At 39.7% G+C, this 18,447-nt stretch overlaps 1 protein-coding gene across 5 annotated transcripts in view; it reads right to left on the bottom strand.

The window, feature by feature from the left end:
* LOC114660684 (receptor-type tyrosine-protein phosphatase H-like) overlaps window positions 1–17,721 on the bottom strand; it is a 125,658-nt gene extending 107,937 nt beyond the window's left edge. For 3 of the 5 annotated variants that reach the window (XM_051933866.1, XM_051933868.1, XM_051933867.1), the window contains exon 1: window positions 17,376–17,719. In XM_051933866.1, coding sequence (XP_051789826.1) covers window positions 17,376–17,420 — 45 coding nt within the window. In that variant the 5' untranslated portion in view covers window positions 17,421–17,719. Of the gene's footprint in view, window positions 1–17,375 lie in introns of all 5 variants that reach the window. The other 2 variants (XM_028813540.2, XM_051933869.1) reach the window with 2 other exon arrangements.
* Between the last annotated feature and the right edge of the window lie 726 nt (window positions 17,722–18,447).

Below are 18,447 nucleotides of genomic sequence, written 5' to 3'. Positions count from 1 at the left end.
TATAGAAGAACATTTTACTGTTTAATAATTTATATTTATATGCAATGTGCTTCTTTTATATTACTTCATATTCTCATATGATAATGATGTTAATGTTGTTTATATTGATTTCTATGTTATTGTAAGTGCTCTTTATTTGTGGAAAAATAAATTTGGCAATTAAACTTATTTTATACATACATTTTATGTTTTTCTCTTGCACTCAGTGAGCGAATCCACTGGGTAATCAGCTATATATATATATATATATATATAGATAGATAGATAGATAGATAGATAGATGTGTATGTATGTAGATATACAAATATGTATATATATGTATATATGTGTATATATATGTAGATATACAAATATGTATATATATGTATATATGTGTATATATATGTAGATATACAAATATGTATATGTATATATATGTATATATGTGTATATATATGTAGATATACAAATATGTATATATATGTATATATGTGTATATATATGTAGATATACAAATATGTATATATATGTAGATATACAAATATGTATATATATGTGTCTGTATGTGTCTATATATATGTATGTATATATATATATATATATATATATGTGTGTGTGTGTATGTATGTATGTGTGTATATGTATGTGTATATATATATATGTTGATATATGTTTATATATGTGGATGTGTATATGTATATATAAATGTATATATGTATATATGTTTATGTATATATATATATGTTTACATAACCTCTTTAAACACACTTCTTCTCCGCTGCGAAGCGCGGGTATTTTGCTAGTATATAATAAACGTGTTGTGGGTGATTTAAACATGTCTGCCTGTCTGTGTCCGGGCTGTATTCCACACCGGCGTAGTCGGCAGGGTGCTTCACCTGGTTCAAGTCGGGCACCTCGTAAAACAAATAAGTTTGTGGACGGCCCAGCGCAGCAGGGGAGCCCACACACAGGCCGCAGGAACAGCACGCACACAACCACATGAGAGAGACATGCCCCACAGACTGCCACCGGTCCGCAGAAGGGCCGTTTCCCTCTGGTGCAAGGAGACAATGACAGGTGCAACCGGAGTGCAGTGGGCTCCTACGGGCGCGCCACCACTGAAGGCGCCAGGGAAAGCATTGCTTCTAGCGAGGCCACGCCGAGGACATTTCCTCGGACAGACAGGATCCGGGAGGTAAGTTCCCTGCCCACCAGCAGAAACATGTTTTGTGTGTTGCAGGCAGGGGCTGCCCAGATCTGGTGGCAGATGCGTGCCGATCTGCGGCGCTTCGTTGACACAGCGGCATCAGGGAAAGCTGCCGAGGAGGAGATGCTGCAGCTCAAAAAGCCATGGACGGAGGAGGGACCAAGGAATGTCCATCTCGAGCCGGGGAAGAACCCAACTGGGCCGAACGAGAGACCCCACAGGAAACAGCCGGTGTGTGTGACTGACGGACAGGTAAGTCCCTCGTCAGCTGACTTTCTGTGCTTGCCGGCGGCTCTGCGCGAGCTGGAGGAGTGCCTTCAGCCCACCAAGTTGCTTTTGCAGGTGTTACGTGCCCTCCAAGAGAAACTGGGAAAGCTGGAGGGGAAGACAGTCGCATCCGTGAAGAGACTGCGACAGTGGGTGGATCGGCACAACGTTGGATCCTTCAGCCGGAGCGGTATGGCGGGGCAGGTAAGAGGAAACCGCCCCATACAGAATAAGGGAGACCCCACCAAAAAGAACCGTGATGTAAATGACTGGATTCAAGTAGGGGGGCCTCCAACAGTGGACGCGGCAGTGGGTGCTGGTCATGCAGTGAGGGGAGGGAGAGCGAGAGGGCTGGCTGATGTGTGCCCCAGGTCCTAGCGCCCCATGCCCCAAGCCAGCACCGGTCTCACTCCGGTCCACAGGGACGCAGAAGGGACAGAATCTATGCCTTTCCCATAGGGAGACCCAAACCATCACAGCGTCCCAGAGAAAGAGGAGGAATCGAGGGAAGAGAGCCGGTTCCTCCGATAAAGGCAGACATAAGGCAGGATGCTCACGTCCAGAGAAAGGCCGTCCTATGCGGAGACAGAGGGAAACCCTACAGCCGGCTGAGGTGACGGGGGCGCATGCAGTCCCGTCCGATGTCCCAACACGGGGGGCATGGTGGTCTCAGAAGTGGGGCCGAGGTGGCAAGCACCAGGGTGCCGGTCAGAGGGGGGAGCATTGCCCATATTCACTCCGCCCCTTGTTCTGTTTTGTGTTTTGCAGGACCAGGCCCTGGAGTGGAACGTGTCGGCTTCCCGGCGTGGGGGACCTGCCCCTAGGGGTCTCAGCTTGTGGTGGGGTACTGTGGCAAACAGCTGGGGGTGGTACCCAGCCGGGACGCCCGGGAGGACTGGAGGAGGAATCACCAGAGTGCTTCTGGGTGCGCAGCCTGTACTTACGCCACACACAAATTAAATTATGTGGAATTTTAAAAAGAAGCACGTTTCCTGCAATCCTACACTGCAATTCAAGCCCACTTGCATACTGTGATACTCTCCCTTACATACACACATGGGTTAAACAGCAAGTACCTGCTGCAGGCATCTGAAACATGTGAATCACACTACATAAGGTAGACAAAAATGTACTTTAGGAAACAGAATTAAATTAAAAATCATGGCATTTCAAACTTAGGTAAAGCACAAGCCCACTGTAGTTTGAACTGATTGAGCAAGGCAGGGATCAATTGGGCCAAAACATGACTGTGCACCCAGAGTTAAGCACCAGGCCCAAATTTTTTGATCATCTTTTCCAGGACTTTTGGTAAGGGTGACATTTTCATGCAACATTTCAACATTGTGAAATAATAAAGAGATATTAATGTGAGTTAATTATAAACCTTACATACACATCCAGTTCCTTATTTATATAACTGCTTTATGTATTTTCATTTTAATAGTTTCAAATTTTCCATAATGTAGATCGTGCATCTTCACTATCAAGCATCAAATACACGCACATGCATTTTGAAACTGTATATAAGTAACTGATATCGTCATTCGTTTTCCTGATTTTCACATATTGCACCCTGTACAACATCAACAACATTTATTTCAATAGCATATGTTGATACACAGGATGTCAAGGAAATAGTTACAAGAACAGAAAAACAAATTAAAACCACATAGGAATTAGAATAAATAAACAACATACAATAAATAAATCAATACACACATATAGAAAATAGATAAATAAATAGTAGAAAAGGCATGTTATTTCCTGACCAGATTAATCCATACCAGGGTCACTTCAGTGGCTGGAGCCCATCCCATGTAGCACAGGGCACAAGATAAGAACAAACCTGGACGGGATGCCAGTCCATTGCAATGTGACTACACACCAAACACACACTAGGGCTAATTTAATATTGGTAATCCATCTAACCTGTATGTCTCTGAACAGTGGGAGGAAACTGGGACACTCAGAGGAAATCAACACAGAAACAAGGAGAACTTGCAAATTCCAAACAGGGGAGACCAAATACGCAAACCCTGGTCTCCTTACCGTGTTGCCTTTAGTAGAAAAGTACAGTCCTTATATATGATATCGTAGTAAGGCATCAGTCACATGTTCAATGTCTGTTCAATACCCCTTACGTCTGCAGTGCATGTGTTTGGTTAAAAACTTTAGGCACCTTTCAGCATACAGGATGGAGTTTGAATGAGCCAAGATCTTGAGAGAAGAATACAGGATGAACATACAATTTTGTAATCACAAAATTCAATAAAAACAGCTTTTAGGTGGGTAACACATAAGGAGGGAAGAATTTGTACATAATTTATACATTTTTAATCTATAATAATAAAAGGCAAAGTCCTCACTGACTGACTCACTCACTCACTCACTGACTGACTCATCACTAATTCTCCAACTTCCCGTGTAGGTGGAAGGCTGAAATTTGGCAGGCTCATTCCTTACAGCTTACTTACAAAAGTTAGGCAGGTTTCATTTCCAAATTCAAAGCGTAATGGTCATAACTGGAACATATTTTTTGTCCATACACTGTAATGGAGGAGGCGGAGTCACGTATCGCGTCATCACGCCTCTTACGTAATCACGTGAACTAAAAACAAGGAAGAGATTTACAGCACGAGTCACACACGGGAACGAAGGTAAATGACGTTAATTTTTGACTGTCTTTTAATACTGTGTAAGCATACATATTAACACGTGCAATTAAACGTGTGCATTTACGGGGTGATTTCTCAGGCTTAAAAGCTCACCTTTTATCAAACGCGGGAACAAAGGTAACTGACGTTGTTCACTGTCTTTTAATACTGTGTAACCATACATATTAACACATGTCCAATTAAACGTGTGCATTTATGGGGTGATTTCTCAGGCTTAAAAGCTCGCCTTTTACTAAAAAGGTAAATGCAAAACTATTTTCAATCAGTTTATTGAAACGCTCCCGTTAAGGATTGCAATAACATATTCGCGAGATAAAAGAACGAAGTAGGAGGAAATGGAGGAACAGCCGCAAACAGCGAAGAGCAAAAAATTTATTAAACAATTGAGAACGGAGCGAGTTAAGCATACAAGCATGTTCATAAGGGAAACAAAGCACGGTGTAAAACGTAAGTTTAAATTAAGTTTATAGAAACGCTCCCGCTGCGGATTGCAATAACATATTCACGAGATAAAAGTTTAATGAGAAGACACGAGGTATAAACGAACCACACGCCGTGGCGCAACGTTAGGGGCAACAGTTTCAACCATTCTATGATCTGCTTCTCGCAACTGAAAGACGGCACATGGCGGATGTTAGCCGACTTGCTGACCGCAACGTTAGGGGCTTCAAGTATGGCGCTGACGCCACATCTCAGTGCCAACACTTTGCAGACTGTACTTAAAAGACACGCCCTCCTCACTGGACAGTTAAAAACACCAATCAAACTAACGATGACATCAAGTATTACCCAATCAAAAGTAGGAAAGGAGGCATCTTCATAAAATGCGTGTGGGATGATTTGCATGAGACGCTGCTTTAAAAAAAAAAATGATAAAAAAAATACGGGATAAATCCCGTCCAGTATTGATTCAAAACGGGACGCGCAATTTCATTCTCAAACGCGGCACGATTCCGTATTTTAAAGGACGGGTGGCAACCCTACAGTGCCAGGTAACCACCCATACAATCACATTGTGATTCAGACTAGGAATGCAATGAATGTAATTACCCCGATCTACATACAAGGTGAAAGTCTTGCAACATTCAAAGATGATGGTTTGGGATAATTAGTACTTATTAAGTACAACATTGAACATAAAACAGCTTATGAAGCCTTGAACCGAAAAAAGAAAGATCTCAGAGATCGTAAAAAAAAAAAAAGGAGGTAATGTCGTTTTACTCGCTGTAGATTTTACTCAAACATTACCAGTTATTCCACGAGGGAGACCAGCAGATGAACTCAACGCGTGTTTAAAATCCAGGCTTCTCCCACGGTCGGTTATATGTCGCGTGTTCTCGGGTAGGTACACCAAAAAATGTATACATTTAAGCATGTAATGGGAAAAGAAAAAATGAGGTATACCCGAAGGCACTGCAGTAGTACTCAATGTAACTTTACTTCTTAAATGTTAATGTTTTACTGTTTAATAATTTATACGCTTCTTATATATTGTTCAAATTCTTTTATGAAAATACCAGTGACAGCGCAATGCACGATAACATGGAGTGAATACACCATACGCATCTGTCCACGGCCGCCCTGGTGTGCGCAGATAGGAGTTGATTCTAAAATAAAATAAACATAAAAAGAGTAATACATTCATCACCCATAAAGCGGATAGCAGACGTGACGTATTATATGTGTACCACATTTCAAGTCAATACGTGAAACGGTTTGCAAGCTACATGTGATTTAAAATCCTGGACAGACCAACGAAAAGCCACGGTAGCAAATTATTGAAGAAGATTTTACTGTTTAATAATTTATATTTATATGAAATGTGCTTCTTATATATTACTTCATATTCTCATATGATAATGATGTTGGGCGGCACAGTGGCGCAGTGGGTAGCGCTGCTGCCTCGCAGTTGGGAGACCTGGGGACCTGGGTTCGCTTCCCGGGTCCTCCCTGCGTGGAGTTTGCATGTTCTCCCCGTGTCTGCGTGGGTTACCTCTGGGCGCTCCGGTTTCCTCCCACAGTCCAAAGACATGCAGGTTAGGTGGATTGGCGATTCTAAATTGGCCCTAGTGTGTGCTTGGTGTGTGGGTGTGTTTGTGTGTGTCCTGCGGTGGGTTGGCACCCTGCCCGGGATTGGTTCCTGCCTTGTGCCCTGTGTTGGCTGGGATTGGCTCCAGCAGACCCCCGTGACCCTGTGTTCGGATTCAGCGGGTTGGAAAATGGATGGATGGATGGATAATGATGTTAATGTTGTTTATATTGATTTCTGTGTTATTGTAAGTGCATCTATGTGTGTATATGTATGTATGTATGTGTGTATATATATATATATATATATATATGTATATATATAAAAAAAATATATATAAAAAATATATGTGTATATGTATATATAATATATCTGTATATGTGTGTGTATATGTGTATATGTATATATATATATGACAGCAACACTCATAACAATGACAACACAATTACATTTACAATCATGTTACGTTATTTTTAAAATGTTTCCTTTACTTTTTCATAACCTCTTTAACACACTACTTCTCCGCTGCGAAGCGTGGGTATTTTGCTAGTGTTTTTAATATATGTATTGTGTGTTTTAGTGTAGTAAAGGTAATATTTTTCATTCTTCCCAAAAAATAATACATTCAGTTACGTATTTATTATTTTACTTATTGTTATAAGGAATTACTGTATCATGGGAATACTGTTTGTGAAACCTGTATCACAATACATATTGTATGTGGATTAAATGCATTGTCTCAAATTAAACCAGTGGATTAATGATTTCTATTTGTGTCTGAGAAAAGTTATTTATTTTGGGGAATGATTCAGACTGCAAAAATATGTTTTCATTTTTTATTTCAGTTTTAGTAATTGTACTGCATCAGAAGGAAACTTATGAGCTATTGTTAACACCGGTCTTTTAAAACACACATTACGAAGTTATTTAAAACCTTTTGTTCCATCTTAGAAATATTAGAAATTTACAATGGGTTTTTAATATGGAGGAAACTGAGAAATTCAGTCATGAATGTATTTCTAGTAGCTGTGATTATTTCAATGTGTTATTCACTGGATGCTCAAATTGCTCTACAGTATATGCAGCCTTCAGTTAATGCAAAATACTGTAGCAAGAATCATTACAAGAACTAGAAAGTACAACCACATATTTTTTAAGCTGTTTTGCTATTTTTGAGCTCGTTTTGAAATCCTTCTTCTTATATATAAAGCCTTAAATGGTCTAGACCTTACTTACCTAGCTGAAGTTGTAATCTATACTAATAAAAGGCAAAGCCCTCATTGACTGACTGACTGAATGACTGACTGACTGACTCACTCACTCACTCACTCACTCACTCACTCACTCACTCATCACTAATTCTCCAACTTCCCATGTAGGTAGAAGGCTGAAATTTGGCAGGCTCATTCCTTACAGCTTACTTACAAAAGTTAGGCAGGTTTCATTTTCGAAATGGAACCTGTTTTTTGTCCATATACTCTAATGGAGGAGGCGGAGTCGCGTATCGCGTCATCACGCCTCCTACGTAATCACATGAACTGAAAACAAGGAAGAGATTTACAGCACGAGTCAAACGCGGGAATGAAGGTAAATGACGTTAATTGTTGAGTGTCTTTTAATACTGTGTAAGCATACATATTAACACATGTGCAATTAAACGTGTACATTTACGGGGTGATTTCTCAGGCTTAAAAGCTCGCCTTTTATTAAAAAGATAAATGCAAACTTTTTCATTCTGAAGGGCACAAACCACGTTGGATTTCAGCCGTTAAACAAGCAAAAATGTCGGTACACCAGATAAATAAGCGCCACATATTATCAGTTGTATTGTATGCTTACAATACATATAGAAATGTGTTAATCGTTAACTAATAGTATGGGATGGTGTTTTTCAACTCGTGCCTTGATTTAAACGATTGCATGTCTTGGTGGGTTTGCGTAGCTTATTGTCAATATCTTTACACCTCTTTTTAAGACTTATTGACTGAAACGGGCTTTCACGAAAAACGTTAGGGCTTTGCTACAGGATACACCCTCCACAAGTTAAGGAAGTAAAAATAAAAGGTATATATTTCTGTTTTATTTAAACCTTTTAAGCCCCTTTCAGTCAATAAGCCTTAAAAACAGGTGTAAAGCTAAACTAGCAGCACCGCTATTCAATTACACTTGTCTAACGCCTCTCCTAAGGGGAAATACTGTGGGATCTGGGCATCCGTCAAAGCACCAATCACAGGCCCGATTAGAAAGCGGGAAGCTGTGATTTGTCATCTCCCTCCCATGTAACAATCACAGCCCGTTACAATGCACTATGTATGTATGTGTATATATGTGTATGTGTGTGTGTATGTATGTGTGTATATGTATGTGTATATATATGTTGATATGTGTGTGTATATATATATATACATATATATATATATATATATATATATATATATATATATATATGTGTGTGGATGTGTATATGTATATATATATGTCTATATATGTATATGTAGATTTGTGTATATGTAGATATGTATATGTATATATATGTTTACATAACCTCTTTAACACACTACTTCTCCGCTGCGAAGCGCGGGTATTTTGCTAGTTACTTATAAACTGGGGCAAACGTTAACATCTCAGGCTACTGGCCAATTAAGGATTACATGAAATAATGAATAAACAGAAGGAGGTCGAGCTTTCAGTTACAGGGATGATCTGATAAGAGATGTCTGTTCAGTCTCAGCTTTTAAATTCAGGCTGATGTCTCGCTACTTTGGTCTCACATACCCTGACTAGAGCTGCTGATCAGCTGTACATAATGCTTCTTTGTTTGTTAGCCATATGCACATAAATATAACTAATGCAGTAATTATGAACCATCACTAACCCTTGTCTGTTTTGTTTCTCTTTTCAGTATCCTGATGTGGTTCTTTGTTCCTCTTCTCTACTTCCAAGTTATTTTCCTGCCCTTGGAAAGGCATCTGAGATACTGGGAGCCTTAGAATCGATGGATGGAAAGATTCTGTCATCATATTAGACAGCCCAGCACAGATATTCCTGTGGAATAACCAGGAGGAATTGTGGCCAGTTGGCCTTGGTCTCCAGGACTGTGACTGACTTGAACCCCCAGAGTTTAATTTTCTCCATGAATGATGACTGTTGTGTTGTTCTCTCCTCCCTTGTGAACTGGCTATGGTGTATCAATAATGTTAATGGACCGAATTTGTTCACTTCCATTTATGTTAATCAGTGTGGAAATGCTTTGCCTTACTGTGTGTTTAAACAATGTGTGTCTTTATGCAGTTTTTAAAGTTTGTAATTGCATTTTACAGTGAGCTTGTTACTGCACCCTGAACCTGCACTCAAGAGGAGTGCTATAAAAATAAACTACATTAAAATGAAAAACTGAAAATTTCAGTTACTGCAGTCCCTAGTGTTAACAGAAAAAGGTGCCATCAACAAAAATATCCAGTGGCCAGCGGGTCTGTGGGCTTAAGCAACTTATTAATGAGAGAAGTTAGAAGAGAAAGATAACACATACTCAGCCTCAAATATAACAGCTTTTTGTAGCAGTGGTGCACAGAAGGACATCGCTGAATGCAAAGCACGTTGGACCACATTGAGTACCGCCTCTGTCAACTAGCAATGGGAATATGAATGTGCAGTGGGTATGGGATCTCCAAAACTGGTCACTTGAAGATTAGAAAATGTCCCTTGATCTGGTGAATCTTGATTTCTGTTACAAGAAGCAGACTGAAGGCTCATAATTAGGCATAAACAAAACAAAGCCACAGACCTTCTATATTATGTCTTGATCCAATAGTGCAGGTGATTGCTGTTAGTGTAATGATGTGTTATCAGCCCTCTTAATACCATCTGAATGCCACCTAAGTGTTGTTGCAGAACATGTATGGCCACAGAGTAGCTTCCTTTAATGTGGGCATCCATCAGGATAATAGTTTGCCATAAAGTGTGGATCATCTCAAGCTGGTTCTACAAATGTCACAGTGAATTCAACTTACTGCATTGACCGGTATAGTTTCTAGATCTAAGTTGAGCAGCTTTATGAAAAAGTGAAATGAGAGGTTCCAAACATTAACGTGTGGACAAAAAGTCTTCAGGATCTGCTTAATGCCATCTCAGGCTTAAATACAATGGCCATCATGCCATACATGTACTCATATGTATACTACCCAGTTGCAGGAGCCAAAAACTTTTAACTTATCTCTTGTGTAATAAGTCATGTTTTTGATAAAAAAAAGTATGTATTATATCACAGAATATTTTGCCCCTTCATGTAAAACATGTTGGAAGTTCTGGCGAACCTACAAACAGAAGGAAACTCCAAACACCTCAGTGCCTGTTGTGCTGTCATTTCAGTAGGGGATTAAAAATGTCATCTGCCATACACATCCCATAGTGGTCTGAAAACAGTAAAAGAATTGGCCTTGAAGAACGTCCAGAGGTGAATCAGAAGAAGGTAAAAGCAGCTCATCTATGGTGGTCAGGACTAATAGAAGTCCACCCAGAAGAACCCTCCTGTTTCCCCATTTTTGAATGAAATAGGAGTTCCTACCCACCTCTCTGCTAACCAGGGACAGACAGTGAGCAGTCATTTATGCAACAAAGTACCTTTCCACCATAAGGAGGTGGGAGTAAATAAAAGCTGAGAAAGGGAAAAAAAGAATAAAAGTCCAACATGACTGGATTTAAATCCATAATGCATCGTCTTGCTGCTGGATGAGCTAAAACCCCTGATCATACATTTTTTATTTGATTTCCATGTACTTTTATGTTCAGCAGGATTTACATTTACATTTATTTGCTTAACAGACCCTTTTATCCAAAGAAAAGTACAAAAGAGGTCAACATAATGGAGTAACATCAGTCTGGGGATTGTTTGGGAACAAATGTTACAGGACAAGAGTACAAAATTGACTTCCACACATGAGAAGCTCAAAACAAAATATAAGTGAGTTACAATTCCCAGATTTATAAAACCTAACAGCTACATAACCTAAAAGCTAGAGTTTTATGGATTTTTGCATGTAATTTTGTCATTTTGTTATACTGTATTTCTAATTGTTCTTTCAATGAAATTTATTCATACGTTAAATAAAACGATACTTATAAGTACAATAAAGACACAATGTACAGTGCATCCAGTAAGTATTCACAGCGCATCACTTTTTCCACATTTTGTTATGTTACTGCCTTTTTCCAAAATGGATTAAATTCATTTTTTTCCTCAAAATTCTACACACAACACCCCATAATGACAACGTGAAAAAAGTTTACTTGAGGTTTTTGCAAATTTATTAAAAATAAAAAAACTGAGAAATCACATGTACATAAGTATTCACAGCCTTTGCTCAATACTGTGTCAATGCACCTTTGGCAGCAATTACAGCCTCAAGTCTTTTTGAATATGATGCCACAAGCTTGGCACACCTATCCTTGGCCAGTTTCGCCCATTCCTCTTTGCAGCACCTCTCAAGCTCCATCAGGTTGGATGGGAAGCGTCGGTGCACAGTCATTTTAAGATCTCTCCAGAGATGTTCAATCGATTCAAGTCTGGGCTCTGGCTGGGCCACTCAAGGACATTCACAGAGTTGTCCTGGAGCCACTCCTTTGATATCTTGGCTGTGTGCTTAGGGTCGTTGTCCTGCTGAAAGATGAACCGTTGTCCCAGTCTGAGGTCAAGAGCGCTCTGGAGCAGGTTTTCATCCTGGATGTCTCTGTACATTGCTGCAGTCATCTTTCCCTTTATCCTGACTAGTCTCCCAGTCCCTGCCACTGAAAAACATCCCCACAGCATGATGCTGCCACCACCATACTTCACTGTAAGGATGGTATTGGCCTGGTGATGAGCGGTGCCTGGTTTCCTCCAAACATAACGCCTGGCATTCACACCAAAGAGTTCAATCTTTGTCGCATCAGACCAGAGAATTTTCTTTCTCATTGTCTGAGAGTCCTTCAGGTGCATTTTGGCAAACTCCAGGCAGGCTGCCATGTGCCTTTTACTAAGGAGTGGCTTCCGTCTGGCCACTTTACCATACAGCCCTGATTGGTGTATTGCTGTAGAGATGGTTGTCCTTCTGGAAGGTGCTCCTCTCTCCACAGAGGACCTCTGGAGCTCTGACAGAGTGACCATCGGGTTCTTGGTCACCTCCCTGACTAAGGCCCTTCTCCCCCAATCGCTCAGTTTAGATAGCCACCCAGCTCTAGGAAGAGTCCTGGTGGTTTCGAACTTCTTCCACTTACGGATGATGGAGGCCACTGTGCTCATTGGGACCTTCAAAGCAGCAGAAATGTTTCTGTAACCTTCCCCGGATTTGTGCCTTTAGACAATCCTGTCTCGGAGGTCTACAGACAATTCCTTTGACTTCATGCTTGGTTTGTGCTCTGACATGAACTGTCAACTGTGGGACCTTATATAGACAGGTGTGTGCCTTTCCAAATCATGTCCAATCAACTGAATTTACCACAGGTGGACTCCAATTAAGCTGCAGAAACATCTCAAGGATGATCAGGGGAAACAGGATGCACCTGAGCTCAATTTTGAGCTTCATGGCAAAGGCTGTGAATACTTATGTACATGTGCTTTCTCAGTTTTTTTATTTTTAATACATTTGCAAAAACCTCAAGTAAACTTTTTTCACATTATGGGGTGTTGTGTGTAGAATTCTGAGGAAAAAAATGAATTTAATCCATTTTGGAATAAGGCTGTAACATAACAAAATGTGGAAAAAGTGATGCGCTGTGAATACTTTCCGGATGCACTGTAAATATAAAATGACTTTGCACAAGAAATTTCAAAGAGGTAATGCTGTTTCCTCACAGTAGGGAGATTAGCGTTACTTCCCAGGCCCTCCCTGTGTGGTTTGCACGTTGTGCCCGTGTCTGTGTGAGTTTCCTCTGGGTGCTCCAGTTTCCTCCTACTGTCCAAAGGCATGCAGGTTAGGTGGATTGCCAACACTAAACGGGCCCTAATGTGTGTTTGGTATATGTGTGTGTTTGCCCTGCTATGGGCTGGTGCCCCGTCCATGATTTGTTCCTGCCTTTCACCATGTGCTGGCTGGGATAGGCTCCAGCTCCCCATGTGACCCTGGTCTTGATTAAGTGGGTTAGAATATGACTTAAGAAATGTAATCTGTATTGTATAACCATTTCTTGATGAGTTCAAGAATGACGCGATCAGTTTCTTATTTATGGATGTGCCCATTTTTGACTAAGCAACATGGCACAGCCCTGTCTGTAATGCTATGTTTAAAAATAACTTGATTTGGATATAATGAGCTGATTAGTCATAATAACATTAGCTGAAAAGCCAGAGAAAAACAAAATAAGTAAATAAAATAAGCAAATCTTCACACCCACAGAATGATCAAATGGAAAAATGCAAATCTAGTAAATCTTTTGACTATCTGTCAGTCCATTTTTCTTTGTGTTTTGCCACTACAGGGTTATGGCAGGTCAGTATCCATCTGAACAGCGCTGGACAGAAGGTGGGAACTCTCTACACTTAAAGTAACATTTTCAGTAATGGCCGGTCTCTAAAACAGACACTTTTAAAGTTGAATTTGAATGTAAACATTAATGCTAGGTAACATATATAGTGGCCTGGAATTTGTCTCAGTGTCCCAGCCCCAGACAAGCAGCAGTACAATATACAATAAAAAATATCACAGCAAGATTAAATACAACAGCAAGAAATACTCAACACAGAAGTCCAATAAATACTTAAAGCACTCTGGGAATACATGTAAATGCACACTTACCCTGTACAATATAAATCTTAAAAATTTAACAACATTTAGGTAGGACAGAAGTATATGGAGAATCAGTGACATAAAGGTGAATCAAAGTTGTTGCTGATCAGAGTGACTACAGAAGGAATAAAGCACTTTGACATGCTGAGTAGTGCTGGCCTTGTTGCTCCGGTCATGTTTCTGTTAAGGTAATAACAGGCCAATGGCTCCACATGTGAGTGTGGTCTGGAATTACAGTATATTGCCTGCTCACTTCCTAACCTGAAATCTTCAGAGGTTCTGAGTAGAGACCCATTTCAGGCCTGCAGTTCTATCTGCTGTTTGAAGACCACCTTTTCTTGATGTTTTCAGGTGACACATTCTCAAACCAGCATACTGCTTTTCAGCAATTCACTAGATAGCCCCCATAATATGGACATTTGGGGGAGATGAAAACAACTTGTTCCATCAGCCAATGAGCATGTGCCTGTGAGCAGAGTGAGTGAACCTATCTGGGATCAACTTTTTACCAGCAGCTATGCCATTTAACCCCTTCACTTTACTTTTATGTGTGCACCGTCATACTTTTATGTACTTTCACCGTGCCCACCATCACAAGGCTTTTAACAAGAAAAGAGAATGAAATATAAAATTAGTCAAGGTAGACTGCAAGATCATTCTTAAAACATTCCTGGGCCAGCACACTCTCTTCTTCTTCTTCTTTTGGCTGCTCCATGTTAGAGGTCGCTTCATTTATCCATAATATCCTGACATATCATTTGCATAACTGAACCTTGTGGTCTGGTTTTGATTAAAAATTAAATGAAATATAATAAATATAGCTGCTTATACAAATACATTTAAGAAGTCATGGTTTAAAAAGAATAAGTATTATCTCACCAGGACCCTTTCCAGAGATAGATTCTGTCCTGCTCCTCATCTGTAAGGCTTTGACCCTTTATTACATTAGTGGTTGAATGGGTGGGCTTACTTTCATCTACTCTGATGTTTCAAAATAAACAAGATATTTAACAGAAACAGTGGGAAAAAAAACAAAGTAAAAGCTATCCAATTAGGTGGATGGACGGATAATGCAGAATCAGCTAATTTGTTACAGAAGAACTTGGACAGCATACAGGCTTGGGTAGACCTGTGGTAAATTACATTTACTGTAAATAAATGTGAAGTATTAAATACAGAAGTGTAAATGTTATATTTGAATACACAATGGGAGGTCTGAAACTTGAAGGTACACCTTATGAGAAGGATCTAGGAGTCACACTGGACTCGTCACTATCTACATCAAGACAATGTATCAAGAAGCCTAGTAGGATGTTAGGTTAAATAGCATAAGGTGTGGAGCACAAGTCAAGGGAGGTTCTGTTTAAGTTACATAAACCACTGCTGAGGCCTCTCCAGCAGTGCTGTTTTCAGTTCTGTTTTCCATAGTACAAAAAGGACATAGCAGCACTAGAGAAAGTCCAGCTAAGAGTGGCTAAGCTGATTCCAGAACTAAATGATACAAGCTATGAGGAGAGATTGAAGGAGCTGAAGCTTCTCAGTTTACACAAATGGAGCTTAAAAGATGACATGATTGAAGTGTTTAAAATTATAAAAGGAATTAGTACAATGAATCCCAGGTGAATTTTGAAATAAGTTCAGCAACAACAACATAGGGACACAATTGGAAACATGGGCAGATTTCACACAAATTATTAAAAGTTTTTTTTTTTATGCAAAGAACCATAGAAACATGGAACAAATTACCAAGCAGTGTGGTGGAGAGCAGGATTTTAGGGATCTTTATATCTGGACTTGGTGCTATTTTGAACAAACTAGTTGAATAGGATGAATGAGCTCATTGGGCTCAATGGCCTACGCAACTTTTATAATGTTCTAAAGTTAAGAGTGTTGTTCATAATCTACTGTCCATGTCCATAATATTCTAAAATTCAACTTACTCTTTATGTTTGGGAAAGTATAAGTAACCATTGAAAAAATTAGCAAACGTAAACTCATCTCCTAACTAAACTTCAACTCCAGGTTCATGCACTTAATGTCTGATCATTGACCAGACTAGCAGATCAATTGGCAGAACTGAAGAAGAACGTCTGTAGCCCCGTCTACTGGGATTCCTTTTGTCTGTGACAGAGGTACAAACTTTGCACCATAACAGGTGGGCACGTCAAACACTCCTACAGTATGTTAGATACTTAGTGTATATCCTACACAATTAATTGGTAAAAGTCCTTTCTCATTATAGAAGGCAACTATAATGCAGCAGCTTTGGAAGGCATCACACTAGAATGACATTTCCAGTGAGAACGTGCTACTCCAAAGGTACAACACCAATTTACTGATCTGAATAGTATGATTATTAAATACTGTAGAGATATTACCTCATGTCACTTACAATTACTGGAAAGAATATACCGTTTGAATGAAGTGTTTGTTATTGTTACGGAAGAAAATACAACATAAATTTAATTCCTAATTCAGACAGGTGCTTTTACAAGCCAGACTTGAAATCAGTTTTCAGCTTGGTCACAGGGAGTGGAGAAACTGTATGTTCTTCCCACGTTTGTATGGCTGTTATCCAAGTACTTTAATTTTCTCCTGCTGCAAAAAGAAGTGAAAATCAGGTCTAGTAAGATTGTATTTGTGTCTGGATATACCATAGTATGGATCACCGCCACCTTCAGAGTTGATTCACACTTTGCGGCTAATGCTGCCAAGATCTGCCGTTGTGTAATTTAATAAGTATGTTGAGAAAATCGAGGACAGACAGACGGACGGATGGATGGATGGATGGATGGATGGATGGATGGATGGATGGATGGATGGATGGATGGATGGATAGGTGGGTGGATGGATGGGTGGAGAGTCAGCACAGCACAGATGACATTCTGGATAGTATCATAGTACAGTAGTTCGCTATGTTGCAGCAGCACGGCTAAAGGAGGGCGACCTGAGACCTGTCTGTAAGGAGGTTGCACAGGTTCCACCCTCATCTACATCAGTGTTTCCACTGGCAGTTCTGGTTTTCTTCCAACATTAGAATTGAACAAAAAATAAACCAAATCTGAAAACAGTGACAAATCTAAAATATTTAATAAAAAAAGTCACTTGAATGAATTGATTTCAGCTCTGAAGTTGATGGCTATTGCTTTAATGATGTTTTTTAAAAGAAGAAACATGGAAGGAAACAGAGTTAAACTGCCCAGTATAGTGACTGGAGAAACACGACCTGACATTAAGGTAATACAAAAAATAGACAGAGATTTGCCAGATACATTCACAATCATGAAAATCCCTGTAGGGATGGAACATAATTTTTAAAAAGGTTTGATGCTTTGAAATACCATCAATTGTGACATGTAGTCAATGGTTGAAGAAGTGGCGATGAAGAACTGTGGCTCATTCTTCAAATACAGCACTGATGATTAAAACAGCACATTTAAAAGAAAAAGGAGACTTACCACTATGAATGTCATGAGCAGCAGGACTCCTAAAATGGAGTTCATTATGTCCAGCTAAGATTTTCACTTAATTTCAATCTTCTTAATTTCACTTTTTCTGGTATTGCTTTATTTATAACTCCTGTTTGTTCTGTCGTTGATATTTCCAAAAGATGTATTTTACAGTCTAATGTGAAACCACCGTGTTTTAAAAGATTACATATAAGGAAAAAATTTGTGTGGTTTCATCAGGCTGCTTTTAAATCCATGGCTACTCCACCTGTAGCTCACTCTTTCCTCTTTTCTACTTTTGACTTTTCTTCCTCAATTGATGCAGAGCTGAATTATAAAGAACACAGAAATGTGCAATAAGTTGAGCTGGAGAATCAGGAAGTCTGATAGCAAATGCTCCCCTGGCTGAGAGGACTTTAGACCAATGACAAGGAACTTAGATAAGGGGAAAGGAAAAAAATGAATATGCAGCAAGAGTGAAAGGAGTACAGCCAAAAGCAAACACCTGGAATTGCATAGGGCTTGTCTCTCACTGGGCTTCAAACTCCAGCTTTGGCCTCTGCTCTCTTTGGAGCACAACACTCACTCCTTCTTTCTTAAAGTGACATCTCACTGTTATGTCACATCCACATGTCCACCATATAAATCTTCAATTTCGTTGTTCCTTTGTAAAAGTGACAATGACAATAAAGATCTATCTATCTATCTATCTATCTATCTATCTATCTATCTATCTATCTATCTATCTATCTATCTATCTATCTATCTATCTATCTATCTATCTATCTATCTATCTATCTATCTATCTATAATTCCTGATCTGTGTATGCCCTGTGTCTGTGTCCAAGTGGGTTGCTCTCTAGCATCCCAAGAACAGGCAGGTCAGATTAACTGGGAACTCCAGACTGGTCCAGAATGAGCGAGCGTGGATGTGTGCTTGATGGTGTCTTGAGATTGACTAATACCCATTTTGGGGTTGGCTCATGCTGTTTTACGCACTGTGGCTCCAGCATTCAACTCACAAGACCACTGATGCTGATAAGAGAATGAATTTCTCTCACAATATCATCACGCACTCTTG

This window comes from Erpetoichthys calabaricus, chromosome 11 (assembly GCF_900747795.2).
Source record: "Erpetoichthys calabaricus chromosome 11, fErpCal1.3, whole genome shotgun sequence".
NCBI classification, from domain to species: domain Eukaryota; kingdom Metazoa; phylum Chordata; class Cladistia; order Polypteriformes; family Polypteridae; genus Erpetoichthys; species Erpetoichthys calabaricus.
This window is presented reverse-complemented; position numbering and strand designations above follow the sequence as displayed.